General features: G+C 47.5%; 1 protein-coding gene across 1 annotated transcript in view; it reads left to right on the forward strand.

Annotated features, from left to right (window-relative positions):
• The first annotated feature begins 1,707 nt into the window (after positions 1-1,707).
• Positions 1,708-19,409, forward strand: part of Setd7 (SET domain containing 7, histone lysine methyltransferase) — a 44,929-nt gene continuing 27,227 nt past the window's right edge. The window contains exons 1-2 of the mRNA XM_021158736.3: positions 1,708-2,473; positions 11,934-12,063. Coding sequence (XP_021014395.1) covers positions 2,434-2,473; positions 11,934-12,063 — 170 coding nt within the window. The 5' untranslated portion in view covers positions 1,708-2,433. The remainder of the gene's footprint in view (positions 2,474-11,933; positions 12,064-19,409) is intronic.

The raw sequence follows: 19,409 nt of genomic DNA on the forward strand, positions 1-19,409 counted from the left end.
ATGTTATGTGGGCTGCAGATGTCTCAGAAGACCCACATTTGGTTCCCAGCACCCACATCCAAGGGCTTACCACTGCCTGTCACACACAGCATGCAGCCGTATACACACGCATGTGTGTACACACACACATAAATCAAATCAAATCGTTTTTTAAAAAAGATTAAATTATAATCTGAAGGTATCCTTTCATATTTCCCTGCAGGTGTAGATTTCTGTGGAGCCTAACAAAGGTCCCTGGTACCTGTCCTGGAAGACCTTAAGGAGATCAATCCCAAGACAGACTTCAGAGGGCTATGGAAGATTTCAGGACAGTGTAGCCTGAGCCAGTGTGGACAGTGGTGTAGCCTAGGCTAAAGGTCCAAAGAGTTAACCAGCCTAAACCAAAGAAGTACCTCCCCATATGGCCTGAGTGTCTAATGCCCAGAAGAGGAACCCATACTCCCAGAGTGGCCACCCTGGTACACTTTGCAGGTGAGGGAGACTGGACCCTAAGCCTTCTAACTGGACACCCACAACCTTCCTCTTTCAAACGCAGAATGGAGCTAACATTTCTGATGGCATTTGGGGTTAGTGTTTCTATAATTTTTCTCTTAAGTGGTTTTTCCCTTTGGACAGGATTTCTCTAAATAGCCCTGGCTGACCAGGAACTCACTCTATACACCAAACAGGCTGGCCTTGAACTCAGAGATCTACCTGCCTCTGCCTCCCTAGTGCGGCAGTTAATGCCACCATGCCCTGTTTCTTTTACTTTTTTTTTCCCCCCTGACTGACATATAACAGCCAGCGGGGGTGCAGCTCATTTGGTAGAGAGCTTGCTTTCCTAGCATGGAAGAGCCTGGATTGGATCTCCAGTACTATAAATTCAGCATGCTGGCCAAGGTTTGTAATTACGGGGCTGTGAAGATAGAGGCGGGATGATTAGTTCAAAATCGTCTTCCTGTATACAGTGAGTTAGAGGTGAGAGACCGGGCTACAGGAGATCCTGAAAAAAAAAAAAAGGCAGTGACTTGAAATCCTGCTTCATTTATTGTTCAGAAAACGAAAAGGAACAACTTTCTTTGGTTCCTGCCCTATCCCTCCCACCCGCCACGATGACTGTTCTTGGCAGAAAGGCCAGACCAGCACCCGGTAATTCCACAGTACATTGTGTACATGCGCATGCATTTAACCGGCTATTTAAAGAGATCCTTTGCTGCCACCTGTAAGAGGTAGCGCCATAATGACTCTTTAAGTGGCTGGGCTGGGAAGGGAGTTTTCTTCCCTCAAAGATGCCTGAGTCTGTGAAGTGCTTGGCACTTGGAGAAACTAAAGAGACATCTAGGGACATCACAAGTACAGGACCGGAGGCGAGAGAAGGAGGCGCGCTAGACACAGGGTCTTGGCTCCGGCTCTCCGCTTGGTGGCTCCATCTTCAAGACAAGGAGAAGGAATCGGCCAAAGCTCGGGTGCGGCCTGATGACCAGCTTGCTGCCATTTGGGTTTGATAAATTCCTGGATCTCTCTAGGGGCCTAGAGATGCGAAAGAAGATGGAGACTGGGGACTCCTGGGTAGAACGTTCAGTCGGGAGGAATCCGGGGCGCAGGACGCCCCCTGGAGTCGAGGGAACTGGCTTGTGGAGGCAGCGCTGGGCAGTGGAAGGGGGACGGGGCACCTGCGCTCCTGGGCCCGCCGCACTTTGCAACTCTGGGCAGTAGCAAGCCGAGTGAAGTGGGGCTCTAGGGCAAGAGGAAGTAGAAGCTCAGGAACTAAAGGCTTCCTTAGTTCCGAGTGCGCTCCAGCTGTCCAGGAGTGAGATAGTGGTAGGAACACCCAGCATGACGCATTTCCAAGTCCCTGGTGGCACATCGCGGGGATCAGGCGCTCCGAGTCCTTCACCCACCCCAGGCGGGTACCCTCGAGGCCCCCGGCGCTAGCGAACAGCGGGCGGCGACCTGGACCGCGAGGCTGGCGAACAGTGAACCAAGCCAAAAGGTAAACGCCGCCGGGCCAGCCCACTGCCTGGTCTTAAGAGGCGGCGCAGCCCCGGAGCGCCTTGGGTTCTAAGGATCCTCACTTCTGGGAAAGGACAGGGAACTGTCAATCACGAGGGAGGGAGCGCACCGGCGCCGGGTGATGTCAGCGGATCAGCTGCTCCATAACAAAGAGGGGGTATCACAGGAGAAAGTTGCAGCGGCAGCAGCACCCCAGAGCCTCCGGGACCGGGGACGAGGGGAGAGGGGGCGGCGGCTGCGGCTGCGGCGGCTGGCGGAGGAATTGAAAGGACTGTAGGGGGAGGCAGCGCGAGCCGCCCCGACTGCTCCTCCTCTTCCTCCCCCTCCTCCCCCTCCTCCAAACTCGCAGGGCTTAGCTCCAGCGCTCGCTCAGCCACCAGGAGCACCCAGAGGGACGGGAGCCGGCCGCACGGCCCCGGGCTGGGTAGGATCTCAGCCGCCATGGATAGCGACGATGAGGTGGTGGAGGAAGCCGTGGAAGGTACAAGCTTTTCTCCAGGACCTTGGGGTGGGGACAGGCGTCTGGGCGGAAAGCGCCAAAAGAGTGGCGGTCTGCGACGCGCGCCGGGCCGAGCCGAAGGCCGCCGCGGTCCCTAAGCGGATGGCGGGTCGCTCGGCTCAGGCGGGGGCTGCACTGCCTACGCCACGCCGCCGGGAGCGTGCGGGGCGCGGCGGGGCAGGGGCGGGGAATGGGGACCCGCGGGGTCCGCCGCCCTGGGAAGGCTGGGCCTCTGCATCCCGCCTGGCCACGGCAGCATCCTTCCTGGGAGTTGCGACGCTGCCTAGCACCTTGGCCTTAGTCCTTGCGGGGATGGAGGATGGGAGGGCAGTCCCTTGAGGCCCGCGATCTCCGCGGGGCAGCGTTGTTTCAGCCACCTAGACTTCCCCTCTCCGACCTCCCTTTTCCTGGCTGAGTCGCTGCGTCCCGTGGCCACCAGGGCCGGGTCGCTGCGTCCCGTGGCCACCAGGGCCGGGTCTAGGTGGGTCTCCCATCGCAACGCACCCGGCCGCACACCAGGCACATGGCGGCCTTGGCCGCTCCTCCGGGAGGGGGGGGGGAGATGAAATCATGGCTAGGTAGAGCACGCCGCTCCCCACCAGGCTACCCTGCCCCTGGGCGAACTCAGCCACTCGCCCTTCCCCCTCCCGGCTTCCCAGCGAGGTGCAGACGCGCTGTGCGGACGCTCCAGCCGGGACCCAAATTGCTGGGTGACACTTAACTTTCTGAATTCCGAGCTGTCGGCTGCCGGTGATATCACCGCCTGGGTGTCAGGTTTCTCCGCCCCCTCTTGCGCACCCCTCCCCCGACTCTCGTCGCCACCGTGTTTTGCTGAGTTTCTCCGCCTCTTTTTTTTTAGCCCCCCTACTTATAAAACGTCCGTGGCGACGTTATACAATCTCGTTGTTTGTGGCTTGAGAGGTTATGATTTTGTAACAATGAACACTGGAAAACACTCTTAAGCGTATTTATTATTTATCCTAGTCTATCCCAGATAGTGTTCCCGTGATGTTTTGCAAGATTGCGTAGTGTTGTTCCAGAATTTGTTAAACACAGCAACTGACTAATTTTAAGTCGATGGTTGAATGTGGTTTTTTATCTCATTTGTATAAACAGGTCTGACAAACGATAAAGAAAAAGTGGCTGTGCTTAACAAATGCATATGCTTATGTATTTGTTAGTGCTGCGTTGGGAGAAACCTCTTTGGTGTGCCCATAAATATAACTTTTGCAGACTGCTGAAGGCTTAGGGTGAGATGAAGCAGAATAATTTTTTGAATTTCCGGAAAGGCATCCATTCTAATTTAAGTTGTAAAATGTATTTCTTCATTTTAGTTTTTGGTTTGTTTGTTTGTTTGTTTTTAACAACTTTTAAGTACATAGTTTTGCTTGTAACTTTTGAAGAGACTAAAATGCGGATCCACGGAGCTTATATTTCTCTAAATAAACCCAGTGTTGGGATTAATGAGGCCCAGCTAGCATTGTTTGAGCCAATCATAGGAAGCCTTCTTTAACTTCTAAAGTTATTGACTTCTTGTAAATTTCTGCTATGACAGAAAAAGTGTTCTTAACAAATTGCCACTGTCGCTCTCATTCTTCCTGGTTTTTTTGTCCTAAATAGTATTTTTTTAGGTTTGTTTGTGTTGTTGTTGATGATGGTGATTTTTTTATTTCTTTAATGTCATGTGCAGTGGTGTTTCTGTTTGCATGTATGTCTGCACGAGGATGTCATATTCCCTGGAACTGATGTTACAGATGGTTGTGAGCTGTCATGTGGGTACTGGGTCTTCTGGAAGAGCAGCCGGGGCTCTTAACCACTCAGCCATCTCTCCAGCCCCTCCTCCTGTTCTTTTACTTGCAATTTTTAAAAACAACCCCTTAAGCACAGATAGTGCCCCCAGCCCAAGCCACCTTCTCCAGGGCTGATGTTTAGAAAATGTGCTCTGTTGTTTATGATCCTAGCACTGGCAAGTGAACAAAAACCAGGCCAGTGGCATACTCACCTGCAGGTGGAGGCGGAGGCAGGAGCATCAGGAGGTCAAGGTCACCCTCGGCTGCATAGCAAGTCCAAACCCAGCCTGAACTATAAGACCCTGTCTCAAAATGATAAGAAATGTTTAAAGTATATTTTCAGGTTCCATGTTAGTCCAGTAGATTCAAAACACTGAAGTTTCTTTACCTTAACTGTAGGGGAGGTGAGGGGGACAGATATAGCACTTCTATAAATCAGCTCATTAGAGCAAGAAAGGCACCATTAATAATTATGCTAGGACAGCTGGCTTAAACCCTGGCTTGTCTTGGGCAGTCACTCAGTTTTACCTAAGAGTAAACAAGTAGAGGAACTTCCTTGTTTTGCTTTTTTTCCGGATCTGTGAAACACGATCTCTGTGGCCCAGGCTGGCTTTGATATGATGTGCTGCCATTACAGATGTAATGCTGCCAGAACAGGATTACTATTCCTGGATTTTTAAAAGAACAATAACAAAACTTTCTTTCCTTCTCTCTCTCTCTCTCTCTCTCTCTCTCTCTCTCTCTCTCTCTCTCTCTCTTCCTTCCTTCCTTCCCTTCTTTCCTTTGTTGTGTTGGGCAAGCAATATACCATGGAGCTACATACTCTAGCCCAAGAGTGACTTAATATTCTAAAGTCCTTAGAAAGGCCAGGTATAGTGGGGCATATATGTTATCCCAGTTACATGGAAGGCAGAAGAGAGGATTTTTTTTTTTTTTGGTTTTTGGTTTTTCGAGACAGGGTTTCCCTGTGTAGCCCTGGCTGTCCTGGAACTCACTCTGTAGACTAGGCTGGCCTCGAACTCAGAAATATGCCTGCCTCTGCCTCCCAAGTGCTGGGATTAAAGGCGTGCGCCACCACCACCTGGCGAGAGGATTGTTTTTTAAGACTGGGAGACTGGGAGTTCTAACAGAGCTTGGACCTGGAAAATTGATAGATTCTGTCTCAAAAAAAAAAGTGAAAAAAAAAGTGGTGGAGAGATGACTTGGTGCCTGCTCTCGAAGAGGACCTGGATTCTGTTCCCAGCACCCACGTGGTAACTCAGAACCTCAGCACCTCCAGTTCTGTTGGCTCCAACACTCCTACATATAAAATAAAACAAGTACATCAAAAGAGAGAAGAAAAGGCCCTGGGAAGCATCTTGGGCTCAGCTTTGCCGTGTGCCCTGGCTGGAAACTGTATCCCTCACTCTTCCTCCAGGTCTGTGTTGGCCTTGGCACTTCACATCGCTCGCTCCTTAAAATCTAGCACGCATCTCTAAACACATATGAACGGCTGTGACCTTCTCCTAAATAGAAAGTCATCTGTGTACACTGGTGCCTCTCATCTCTGTGCACACATTGTCTTCTGATGGTTTTCTCGTCACAGCTGTTATTATATCAGCATCGCTGTGGCTCTCACTATGTCAGATTCCATGCTGAGTGATGCTCAGATGTTATCCAGCCGTAGGAGGTGGGTACTATATTATCCTCGTTTTACAGAGAAACTTAGTCAAGTAAAGGACAGGATAACTGTCAAAGGGAGACAGTCTAGACTTGTGAAATTCTTTTTTGTCAACTGTCCATTCTTTCTAACTCCTACGAGTCTACATTCCTTTCCTTCCTTCCTTTTCTCAGCAATGTCTCACTCTGTATTTTATAGCCCAGGCTAACCTAGAATTTATGTAGCCCAGGTTGGCCTGGAACTCACTATGTAGTCCAGACCTACTGCCTCAGCTTCCTGAGTACAGAAAAATGGCATGAACAACCATACTCAGCAATCTCTTATGTTTTTAAAGCATTGCCCTTTTCAAGTCTTTTGTGTGTGTGTGTGTGTGTGTGTGTGTGTGTGTGTGTGTGAACATTTTTCTTCCATGTACATCTGTGCATTATGTGCATCCTAGGACTGGCATTGTGGACCTCTGTGAGCCACCATGTAGGGGGCTGAGAATTGAACCCCTGGTCCAAGAGCAACAAGTGCCTTAACCACTGAGCCATCTCTCCAGCCCAGCATTTCCTTTTAGAAACTCATTTTTTTTTCTTTACTGAGTCAATTGAGCATGTGAAATACTTAGTGACTGAGCTGAGAAGCAACAGTTAATGTGCAATGGCAAGCCACTCGCAGTGATTCTGTCACTTCTGAGGTGGCTTCTGCCATATAGGGTGAGTAGGTTTCAAGGGAAAAAAAAAATATATATATATATCCTACTCACCCTCCATATATATTTTTTCTCCACATATATATGGAGAAAAAGAATCTTGACTTTCAGCCTCCACAGCAAACATACTTTCTTTTCTTATACCTCCTCCTCTAAGGAAGACATAGGCCTGACCAAGACAGTTCAGTCAGTCAACAGGTTCTCCAGGGCAGGAACGAGGATTATGGAGAAAAAAAAAAAAGACAATTAGACAAACACTTTTAGCGTGACCCCAGACCTTTCTGAGGCTGAAAAGGGTTTATTTTTCCCAGTCTGCTTTTATACCACTTTAAGTACATGCAAGATAAAAAGATCAGTTCTGGGACCAGGAACAAGCAGGACAATAAACAAAATCCCCATCAACACCTTTCTTAGGGGGGTAGTCTGGCTGACCAGGACGAGCCAAGTGTGCCTGGGCTGAGCCAGGCTTGAGCTTTGCATTAACTCAGATGTAAATGTTCTTAGTCTGGTCCTATTGCCTGAGCCCTAGCCCAACACCAGATTTCTGTCTGGAGCTCACTCTGTCCTGCCTCTAATGCCTCTCCACATCGGCCTCTTCAGGGCGTGAGGTCAGACGTCTTATAAGGTGATGCACATTTTGGCTCTCCTGGCAGCATTGCAGCCCTGGTGAAGGTTCTTCTTTAATTAATGCATTTTTTCCCCTTGGATGCACATCTCACTCTGTCATCATTGGCTCTCCTAAAACTCATTATGTAACCCGAGCTAACCTCAAACCAGCCATGATCCTCTTCAGTCTCCCTAGTGCTGGGATTATTGTGCCTTGTTGCCCTGGTACAGTTCTGAATACAAGGTGGTTCAATACATGCGCGCGCGTGCGCGTGGACAAACACACACACACACACACCGTGGAAAGGACTCAGTGTCAGGAGGAAACAGTTTGGGTTCCAGTATCTGCCCTGCTTCTGTGGGAAGCCAGTTAACTTCCAGGCATCAGGCAACTGATGCGCTAGGCAGTCGGAAGGCATGTGGCAATAGCTGAGGCTCTTGTGGTATCAGACATGCAGTTATGAGGGTAGGGGAAAAAAAAGACAAAGAAAAGCCTGGGAATGTGTAAGAGTCACTGAGGGAAAGAGCTCAAAATGGGAAAATGTCAGAGTCCTCAGAACAAGGGCCCACAGTGAAAACACGTAGCTCCAATGGTCTGGCATCCCCGTCCGCTCCAAACAGTCAGGGTTATTTTATTAACAACCCCCGTACTGTCCGGCCCTGCCTGTCTCTTATCTGTGTCTGCGCCCTGGGCCTGGGACAGAGTGTTCACCATTCTCTGTGAGCCATACATGAAAACCGCAGCCGTCGCCAGTTCACACCTGTGTTCCTGTGCCTGTCTGAGCCACTGTGTATCCTTCATGAGGAAGGCTTGCTTCCAGCATCAGTAAACTTGCTTTTCTTAAATGATTTTTCTGAGGGAGAGGAGGAGCCGAGTTTTGTATGCAAAGATAACAGCATGGGCCAAGGTCTCTCGTCCTGAGGGAAATATTCACCCAGAGTGCTCAGGTCTCTTCTAAGTTGGAAGCAGGCAGTGACCCATCTCTGATCCCAGGGCAACGTAACAGACCAGTCTTATCAAGTTAAGGAAAAAACACCTCTGCTCAGAGGTGAGTTTAGGGAAAATGTTTCTATTTGCTTGGTGGATAAAAGTCTTTAGAACAGAATGGAAAGAAAATCAGACCCGTTACTTTTTTCTTTTCTCTGGCTACCGGTTCAGTCTTTCTGTAGACAGATCCTGGGTGCCTTGCTTGCTGGGGCTGTGTTATTAGCACAAAGTGATCATTCCAGTGAGTTTGGCCTGGCGTTTGGGCCTGGTGCCCACCTTCTGTGTACTGGGAACTGGTCTGCAAGGGGGTTGGCTGACTCGGCGCATTCTGTAGTCTTCAGCAAGGGCTAGAGTTTCCACACTGAGTTAGCAACACAGGCAAGGGATTGGAATTTGCAGCCAGGATATGATATTGAGAATCCTGGCATTCTCTGCAGCCTGCCCACAAAGTCTCCTTGCGTTTCTCTATAAGGAGCCTGGGCATGGCTGGTAGTTTTTTGTTTGTTTGTGGTTTGGCTTTTGTTTTTGTTAAGAAGATATGTCATCACAGTGAACCATTTGGCTCAATAGTGCACAGTCATTACATGGTCATACAACTTGAAATACTGATTTTTTTTTAAATATGTATTTTCTTTTCCTCTTACTTGGGTTATGTAAGGTTATTTTCGTACGAGTATGTACTTTGAATGTATCGCCCCATGCTTCCCTGCCATCCTCTTAGTTCCCCTAAGTTTCTCTTTCACTTTCTAATTTAAATTATTCATATTGCTTATGTGTATGCCAGAGGGCAGGAGGGGGTGTGGGGTCTCTGGAGCCGCAGTTGCAGGCATTTGTGAGCAGCCCAGTGTGGTGTTGGCACAGAGCCCTCAGGACAAAGCAGAAAGCCCTTTAACTGCTGTACCACCGCTGCAGCTCGTGCTCTGCCATCAGCAAGGTTCCCCTTGGCCTCCCAGCTTGTTTGCCTTTCTCTAGAAAGAAAGTGGATGGGTGGGTTGGAGGCCAGAGCTTTCCATAACCTTGCACGAATTTAGAGCTATCAGCTTTCTCTCACAGGTCATGTGGTAGTGTTTAGTCATCTGAGGTTTCAAAGAGGTACCAAGAAAGCATTTACAACCCCCACCCCCACTGCCCCAAACAAGTATCTTCATAGTTGTTTTCTTCTCTGGATAGTGAGTGACGTTAGGTTGGCTGCTTAAGCTGTGATGCCACACAACTTTGCTGGGCTAGCAGCATCTGAGTAAGAAGAGCGCTGAGACCGCTCACAGTAATTGTGCTCAGAGGAGGCAGGATTTTAACATCCTAATCTCTTCCCTAGGTTTGTCCGAAGTCTTTTTGTTGCTCTTGCCCTGTTTATGGTTGTTTGTTCATTCCCTTCTGCTCTGGTGTGCTTTGTGTCAGAGACTGAATGTGACGCAGCCCCAGGCTGGCCTCAAACTTGCTGCCCACTGAGGAGATCAACGCCTAAGCCCTAGTAGTAAGATCGCAGAATTGTACTGCCACACCCAGGTTGTTTGGGTCTGCTCTTTGGTTTAGCTACTTAGCAGTCTGGAAAGCTGACACCATAAATGTAAATGTGGACATTTCAGACACACTCTAATTTCTAATCTTTGCATTGCTTACACCTGAGAATGCAAAACAAACCAAGTCAAGGTGGAAATCCTTCTGAGAGAGGTCTGACAGACTTCAGAACTTTCACGTGCAGACAGACCAGCAGGGAAGATTCACCGTCCACGTGTTTCTCCTTCTAGATGCTCAAGGTCCTCAGAGAAGTGGGTGTCACTCAGAATCCTCCAGCAAAGAGTAGAGGGTTTCCTCCCCACTGGCCTGTTGCAGAAGGGTCCAGACAAGCCAGTCATGGAGCAGGGGTTTTTATTTTCCTCACGAAAATCAGTTCTGGGGTCAGAACTGACCGCTGCCTGCTTTCAGTTACACGGCACCTTCGTCCACTTTTAATATCTGAGTTCCGTGCGGAGGGTGCCCGCACCTGTAGTGTTTGATTCAGATATAGGCCAGGGAGAAAGGAATATAGATGGAGCACACTACACTGGCTTTCCTTCACCCCTCCGTGTCCATGTTTATCATGATGTTTCTCTCGATCTACAGTAGAAAAACAATTTTATTAGCAATCTCTTTTTAAAGTCTGAAGGGTGTGCAGCTTTCTCCATTGTAGGAGTATTCGTACACATCAGTAATTACTCTCGTGAGAGACTAACCTAATTATTCTGATATAGCCACCAAATCGAAAGTAGGACACTAAATTCATAGGAGTGCTAATGGCACTTTTTTTCCTGTTTCAGTGAAAGAATGTCATCAGTAGATGGTTAGAAAATAGTTGTCCAAATTATTCCATATGACTCTATTAGAATTATATCATGTAATTTAGTTTTTCTACCAAAAGAAAGCAAGCTTGGACTAGCTTGGCTCCCCTCTGACCCTGTCTGCGGTGTGTTTATATAGCCATATACGGGCCCAAAGAGGCCGCTCCATGCTAAGACAGTTCCAGTTGGGCTCCCAGCTCCCACATGGTGGCTCTCTCTCATCCAGTTTCGGGGGCTCCAACGGCCTCATCTGTCCTCAGAAGGCCAAATGTGTGTGGTGCACATGAACTCATGCAGGCACACGCATCCACATAATAAACAAATAAATCATAGCATGTGCTATTGTGCAATGCTCTCGGTAACTCAATCCACAGATAAATAATAGCATTGAATCATTGTACTATGTCCCAGGTCACTCATTCCATATAGAAGCAGAGTGATAAAATACGGTCTTTTTTTTGCTATGATTTTATGTTTCAGTCGTCAGTAACATAAAGAGCATTTGTTTTTTTATGACCACTTATCATCTCTTCTAAGAGACTATAGCCTTCTATCTCTTTTAATTTTTTTTTAACTTTTCAGGGCTGGGTATTGCTTAGGTTCTCGGGCACGCCATCTAAGCCTTCTGCCCCTGAGCTCTGTCCTTAGCCTGGGACTTTATCATCTTACATAGAAATGCTAGGAGATTCGGGCATTCACGTGGTGGCATGCATGGTTTGTGTTTTATGCTAATAGGCCATCCGGAAGCCATATTGAGTATTTCATGTCCCTGCATTGCACAGTATTGAATGTTTGCACCCATGATCCCAGTTGTTAACCCAGGGGAGAAGCCAGTAGAGAAATGACTGGCTTTATTTTTCACTCTTCTCTGCAAAAATCTTCTCACCCAGATGATGGGGAGATACCAATGGGGTGGGGCTGGAGTTTGTGAAACAAGTTGGTGGTAACCAAGTGTGAGCCTTAGGAGCTTGGGCAGTGGTAACCAGGGTGTAGATGGCTCTACTGACAATGCATCCCTGTCGCAGGGAAAAGGCAAGCCAGTGCAAACTCTATGTCTTCAGACGTGCCCCGGCCTTTCTGTATGGACCAGCCAGTTCACGAAGTACACAAAACATCAAGTAGATATTCTTCAACAGGGTGGGGGTGGGGGTGAGGGGCTGAGAAAGTTCTGCACACTTGGTCCTCCCAAGACATGGAAGTGAGGCTGGAGCGGCGGCTCAGCAGTTAGGGGCACTTGCTACTCTTACTTGAATTCAGCTCCCAGAACCCATGCTCAAACCCATGTGTAATCCCAGATGCAGGGCATTGATGCCCTCTTCTGGCCTCCCCTTGGCAGTTTCTGAGACTTGTCTTACCATCCTGAGCTGACGGTTTCTCTTTCCCCAGGGCACCTGGACGATGACGGGTTACCGCACGGGTTCTGCACTGTCACCTACTCCTCCACGGACAGATTTGAGGGCAACTTTGTGCATGGAGAAAAGAATGGACGTGGGAAATTCTTCTTCTTTGACGGCAGGTAGCCCTCACTGTTCTGTTTTATTTGGGGGGGGCGTGGGGATCCCCAACTATTTCAAAGGAAAAAATGGTACAAATGGAAGAATTCAATTGAAAGCTTGTGTGTAGCTCATGCAAAAGGTGAGAGTAACCCCAACGTGTATGCAGGGCTTTGGTGACCAGAAATGATTGTGGTGGCTGTGCAGAAGCCAACCTGAGGTGTGCCGAGCCTGGGATGTGTCTGTCCAGTGATCTTTTGCCATGGCAGATTTAGGGGCCACTCCTGTCTTGCACAAATTCATTTCATGGCCACCCAGGAACCGTAACATAGCTTAATGACATCACACAAGGTGGAAGGCAGGAACAGACACCCACATGAGTCTGACCTCCTCATGGACCATGGCATGTATATGCCTGCGCTCACATATACCCATGTGCACAGGCATGTACATCACATATACACACATACACTGGCACAAATTCAATACCTACCAGTTCCCTGGTCCCCAGGGGTCTCTTTCAAGGTGTTGCATCAACGCTGCCACTCAGAATCCCTCTTTCCAGAACATAGCTCCCCTGCGTGGTTTCCCTGACAGTTCCATCATAGCTCTTCTTCTGGAAAAGGTCCATTTTTCACTTTGTGCCAAGGTTATTTTTATATTCATTCAGCAATGTATGTTTTTTGTAAATGGCTGATCTCCCCTCCCCACCTAAGGAGAGTTTCCTTGAGTGCACATCTCTGTCTATGATATCTCCTATGCTTTGTGAGACATTCTCTTAACGTGATAGATTAAAATAATGATAGTAAAGTCCTTGCCAAGTGGATGTGGGAGCTGAAAACAAGTTAGAGCTTATCCAGATGGCCACGCACGCGCATACACGCTCACACACGCGCGCGCATGAGCGTGTTCGTACTTTGAATTTGGTGGTTAGATGAGGCTAGCCAACAAGGAACTGATTCTTAGGGGCAACGGTCCAGCAAATTGGTTGTATTGGACGGCACACCTTCCAGCTTTATGGGCTAGACTGAGCATCTGAACCAGTGTGCCAAAATGTGTTCCCTGTTAGCCACAGGAGACTTTCCCTGAGCAGGCAGGAGTGGGCAAGACTCCCTGAGTGCCTTCCCCGATGTGCCTTGCTGGCTGCTTCTGACCTCAGGTGCCCTATCTGGTCACCACGTGCCATGCGCGTGCAGTCATTTACATGTCTTTCATGAAATAGCAAGTCTGGAGGAGAGGTTAAAGCATGTGTCCAGTAATCTAAGTTAAAGCAACGGAGACTTAGTTCAAGAAACTGAGACCTCTTAACCTCTCTGATCCTGAGATAAGGGCATGTGTGTAGTTAGTTAGCAAATCAGATTTTGGGATTCTGGTGGTGCCGCTCGGTCTGGATAGAGCCTCACACTGGGTGTGTGTGGTCCTGAGCTTGCTATGGAAATGATTTTCTGCCGCTAAGAAGGCTTTGATAGCTGCATCTTTGATTTTGCCTGAAATGGCTAATTGGGGTGTTTAGTACAGTTTAACTGTTCTGAGTTCCACCAAAATTTATAAGCATAGAGCCAGAGCTTGCCTAGAACTGGGAGACAAAAAAGAAAAGAACAAAGAAATCCAAAGGCGTCGACTTCTAAGCTGTGGAACGGTAATTTTAGGGAGTCTTGTCGTCTGTAACCCAAGATAAAAAGCGAGGTAATTTATCATATGTGTAATTATTCTTTGGTACTGGGGAACCCAGGGCCTCATGAGTGCCAGATAAGTGTTCTACCACAGAGCTTCATCTCCTGCTCTTTAAACACTACCTGGCTGCCCTCAAATCCGCTGTCCCTCTGCCTCTTCCTCAAGAGCTCTGGGATCCCAGTGTGTGCCATGGAGCCCAGAGTGTAAATATTTCTTTTCAGTGCTGTTCCTGGACATGCGACCTAGGTTTCAGAGTACCTGCTACTGCATGCCTTTATTTTTCTGCACCCTAGTCGTGTGTGTGTGTGTGTGTGTGTGTGTGTGTGTGGTGTACATGTGTGCAGAATATAAAGAAGAAAAGCTCCATTGTTCCTCAGTGACATGAACTTTGTTTTTATGGTTTTTTAAATTACATAGATGTATTTATTGGGTGGGGTTAGACATGCCACAGTGTTTGTGGAGGTCACAGCACAGCTTGCAGAAGCTGGTTCTCCTCCTACACGAGGGTCCCACAGTGGAGCTCGGGTGGGTCACCAGGCTTGGTAGCAAGCAGCTCTGCCTGCTGAGTGTTCAGTGTTGGTTTGGTTTTTAGACAGGGCCTCTCACCGGCTTGAAACTCAGCAAGCAGGCTAGACTGAGATTACAGGTCCACACCACCACACTGGTCTTTCTTTTTTTTTTAAGGACAAAAACCACACCCTCACGTTGGCAAGGCCAGTGGCTTACCCGCTGAGCTATCACCGCGAGCCTCCCAGAGGCGTTTTCTGAGGTTGATTTCCTGTCCTGGGGTGTTCTGCTGAGAGGGATCCCTGTGGGCCGAGGGGAAATGAGGACACCTAAGAATTCCCAGATTGTTACAAAGTGCTTGGTCACATTTCACAGAAGCTGAGGTGGAAATGAACTTTTGAAGTCATGGATCCCGGCCTCTCCCATCTCCAGATGGTAAAGGTCTTAGCTGAAAGTAGCTTGTGTTAGCCGGAAGTAGCTTTAGCCGATGCCTTAGGGCTCCTCACTTTCCGGGTCTTGCAGTATTAGGTAATGGCACAGCCACACGAAATCAGCCCTAGAACAATGCTCTCAAACTAGGTTTAATTTGTTAGAGATGGGACTTGAAAGCAGAATTCATTTTCTTTCTTTTTTTTTGGGGGGGGGGGGTGGTTTCAAGACAGGGTTTCTCTGTATAGCCCTGGCTGTCCTGGACCTCACTTTGTAGACCAGGCTGGCCTCGAACTCAGAAATCCGCCTGCCTCTGCCTCCCGAGTGCTGGGATTAAAGGCGTGTGCCACCACGCCTGGCCCAGAATTCATTTTCGTGACATTAGCATTGACAAGGACACACTAGCAGGTGTGTCCAGCCTTTTGATATTGGGAGTCAGTGTTATTCAAACTTTTGAAGTAATAGTTACCCCCAAAAAAGTCAATCTTAAGTTTTAAGCAAGTTTGAGATTTAGTATTGGCCATATTCATAGTTATCCCAGGCCTTAAGCAGCCGGAAGTTACAGGTTGCGGGCACCTGCTAGAGAAAAGGAATGATGGTTAGGCCCATGAAGTAGAAAGGACAGAAACTCCTCAGCCCCTAAACCATGAAGAAAAGTCAAATTTTCTAAATATCTTTGTGTATTCAGATACTATAGAGGTGACTTTCAAATGGAAATACGGTAGTATTTGAATAAAACGCAGGCGCACCCGTTGGGGTGAGGAACTGCTAAATGTCTCCATTATTTTGAGTTATATTTCCTAATTTCATTATCTCTGCGAACCTAGCACCTCATAAAATGAGCTTTGGGAAAAACAACACCACCAAAACCAGGTTTTAAAAAATAAGAAGGCCAATCTGTGAATGTGAGGAAAAGAAATGTAGTTAGATGTTTTCCTTAAGCTGTCCAATGTTTGTTTCAGATGCCATTACCAGAAAAAAACATCAATCAATCAATCCAAAGACCATTTTTGTTATTTCTTAATATCCTGAGGAATCCTGTCACATGTTAAAAGGAAACACAGATTAAGAACATTAAACCTAGGGCTGGAGAGATGACTCCACAGTTAAGAGCATGTTATTGCTTTTCCAGAGGACCCAGGTTCGGTTCCCAGCACCCACATTAGATGGCTCTTAACTGTAACTCCAGATCCAAGAGATCAAACACCCTCTTCACACACACACACACACACACACACACACACACACACACACACACGCACACACACGGGGGGGGGGGGGAACGCTGCAGCCGTTAGCAGGGGTCTCTGCCTACAGTTTCAGCACCTAGGAAGGGGAGGCAGAAGGAGCAAGAGTTTATTATCAGCTGCATAGTGAGTTCAAGACCAGCCTGAGGACATGAGACCTTGTCTCAAAACAAACAAGAGTCAAATACAGAGGTGAGCAGAGGTGAGCACAGTGGTACAAACATATAACCCCAACACTAAGGAGACCGAGGATCCTACATTTGAGGACCAGCCTAGGCTACACAGTGAGACTCTGTGACAGAGAGAGGGGAGAGGGGGAGAGAGGGAGAGAGGGAAGGAAAAAGGACAGGGAGGGAAATTAGAAATGCATGATGTTCACATAAAGATCAATCAAATTCTTTGGATAGGAATAATGAAAACCCATACTTTCTGTAGCTTGGGGATACTTGGTTTATTGTTTGTTCCAATGAAAACATTACGTTAAAATTTTTTTAAAATATTTATTTATTTTATTATATGTAAGTACACTGTAGCTGTCTTCAGAGACTCCAGAAGAGGGCATCAGATTTCGTTATGGATGGTTGTGAGCCACCATGTGGTTGCTGGGATTTGAACTCAGGACCTTTGGAAGAGCAGTCGGCGCTCTTAACTGCTGAGCCATCTCACCAGCCCTAAAATTTTTAACATGAAAGATATCAATTCCTTCCTCTTTCCATTCAGTTGGGTCATACATATATTATTACAGAAAGAGAAACATCTTTCTTTCATCCCCAAGAATGTAGTTTTAAGGGCTCTTGAGTCTGGCTGAGCTGTAGACTGTTTGCTGTCTGTCCAGCGTAGGAAGGACTGAGCCCTGGACCGTCAGTGCTAGGAAGTGCCTGGGAAGCCAGCTGGACAAAGCTGTTTCCCATGAGAGTGGAGTGAGGTTGGGCTGGCAGGCAGCACAAGCCTCTGAAAACAGTGAGGACCAGGATCAAAACAAGATGTGTCAGTAGAGGCACCTCCTCCCTTGGCACTTGAGAGGCAGAGGCAGAGGCAGGCAGATCTCTGAGTTCTAGGCCAGCCTGGTCTATAGAGTGAGTTTCAGGACAAGCAGGACCAACCCTGTATGGCAAAAACAAAAACCAAACAGCCATGTTTCAGTGGGTCAAAGCTCTCTCCAGATGACCTGAGCTCAGCTCCCAGGACCTACAGCAGGAGAAGCTGATTCCCAAAAGTTGTCCTTGTACCTCCAAATGCAAGCCATGGCATTCATAAACTGAAAATATGTGCAAGGCACACGGATAGTAACTTGTCCAAAGGACCCGTGCCTTCAAGATTTGATCATGAATCTGAGCAGTATTGGCATGCTCGTCTGGTGGGGTAATGCCCAAGTGTACACGGAAGACCTAAAGTCAAACAGGACTAGCAAATAAAAACTTGAACACGTGGTTCAATTAATAGTTCCAGCAACAACAACAAAACATATTTATATTTATATCGTATCCTCAATATTTGGGCTATACACCTGCTGAAGTTTATAACCTGCCTAAAATTCAGACTTTACTGAGCGTCTTATATCTTACCTGACAATCCCACCCAGCAATGAAGAGAGATGGTTCACTTCCCTGCAGTCTATGCCTCATCTCCCCGTCAGTTGAATGCAGCCCTTCTCCGAGCAAGCAGCTCTCTTTTTTTAATTGTGTGGCTCTAATGACAGCTGCAGCTCATTAATTCAGCCTCACTGAGTTTAGAGTTTTGATTATTTATGCAAAAGCGATGTTAAAGTATACTTTATTCCTTTCGTGAATTTAATAAGCCTATTTGTCTTTGATAATACAAACAAACGGGAAAGAGAACTATTTATCCCCTTGGGAGACCACAAGTAGTGTAATTACAATGAAATCAGGAGCTGTCAGTGCTCGGGCTGTGAATTTCATTTAATAATTACGGATCATTCTCAATCACAAGACAAGGCTTTGCTCGGCAGAGGCGGGGGCAGCCCGCTCAGTCCCTATGCCTCGCTTTGTTCTACCTGCCCCAGAACATGACGTATATCATGTCCGCTTGTCCCACTTAACCTAGTACACAGTGTCCGCTTGTCCTGGTGTAAGGTATGCATTTATCCTGCCTACCCAGTATACAGTGTGTGCTTACCATGGAGTATAGTTGGGCTGTGCGTGTTCTGTGCACCATGCTGGCAAGAGCCCCATACAATGCTCACTACATAGAAAGATGCTTTTCAAGGCTCTTGCTGCATCTGTGAATAGAAGCTGGTGTTAATCAAACCATAGTGATTTCTGAGTACCTTATATTTAATTTTTTAATCTTTAATTACATTTGTCTATTTTGTGTGTGGATGTTATGTGTAGGGAGGCGTAGGTGCCCTGAGCTGCATGTGGAAGCCAGAGCACAACTTACCTTCGTGGGTTCTCTCCTTCCATAATGTGTGCCCAGGGGATCAAACTCATATCCTCAGATTTGGCAGCAAGCACCTTTTCCCACTGAGCCATATTGTGGACCCTAACATTTAAAAATTTTAAAATGATTTGGATTGCCCTTTCCTTTATTCCAAATAGAATTTTTGATAAACTTACTTCCATTGTATAAGTAAATTGGACACAAAACATATGTCTGATCTTCCAAATGTATTTTCTGAGGACAGAGGTAAGAAAAGAATGGTGTAATTGACATAAACATACTGTGCGCTTTCTTCTGAGCTTTCTTCTGGTCCAGCACCGTGGGGCTCAGGCTCCGTCAGGCTGCTAATGAGACCTCAGGGTTGAGCCTACAGTCTTCCTTTACACCACTGATTGTGTATATGAACACATGTGTACAGCTAACACACACACACAGAGACACGCACACAGCGTATGCCACAAAGGTCCCAAAAGATTTTCATGTAACCTACGTGTTGAAGCCGCTATAGCATCTAGATTTGTATGTGTATATATTTGTGTTGTTCATACAATGACAAAACCATCTTAGGACACATTTTTTTCAGAGCCCGTCCCTGTCGTTCGTGAATACATGACTGTAAAACAAAAACAAAGCCTCCCCTGTCTCCAAAGGGAGGCAAAGGAGAGCCTTTTGGTCTGGTTCCAGCTGTCATTGCTACTGTAGAATTCAGTGTTAGTGCCTTGAAAATAAGATGACCAGTTGCATAAGCTAGGCCATACCCGAGTGACTGAAGACCCCTATGTTTGAGCCATCCAAGGGGGTCAGTGAGTGCTGGCCCTCAGGCGGAAGCGAGGGACCATCATGAGATGAGTGTAATAGCAGAAATGCCAGTGCCCGGTGTAAGCTGCGCTCCTGCCTGGCCACGGAGACACAGGGAGGTGAGACTTGTTCTCAGCCCAACCTGTGGCTTTCTTCTTCTTCCTTTCCTTTGGCAGAGAAAAAAGTGTGTGTGTGTGGGGGGGGGGGGGTTCATAAGAACCAGGGGATTATGGGTTAAGGCTTCCTGGAACCTAGGGCCTTGGGCATGTTGGGTAAATGCCCTACCAACAAGCTGACATCACCAACCATTTGTC

Source organism: Mus caroli, unplaced genomic scaffold (genome assembly GCF_978045245.1).
Source record: "Mus caroli unplaced genomic scaffold, Mus_caroli_1 scaffold_3, whole genome shotgun sequence".
NCBI classification, from domain to species: Eukaryota; Metazoa; Chordata; class Mammalia; order Rodentia; family Muridae; genus Mus; species Mus caroli.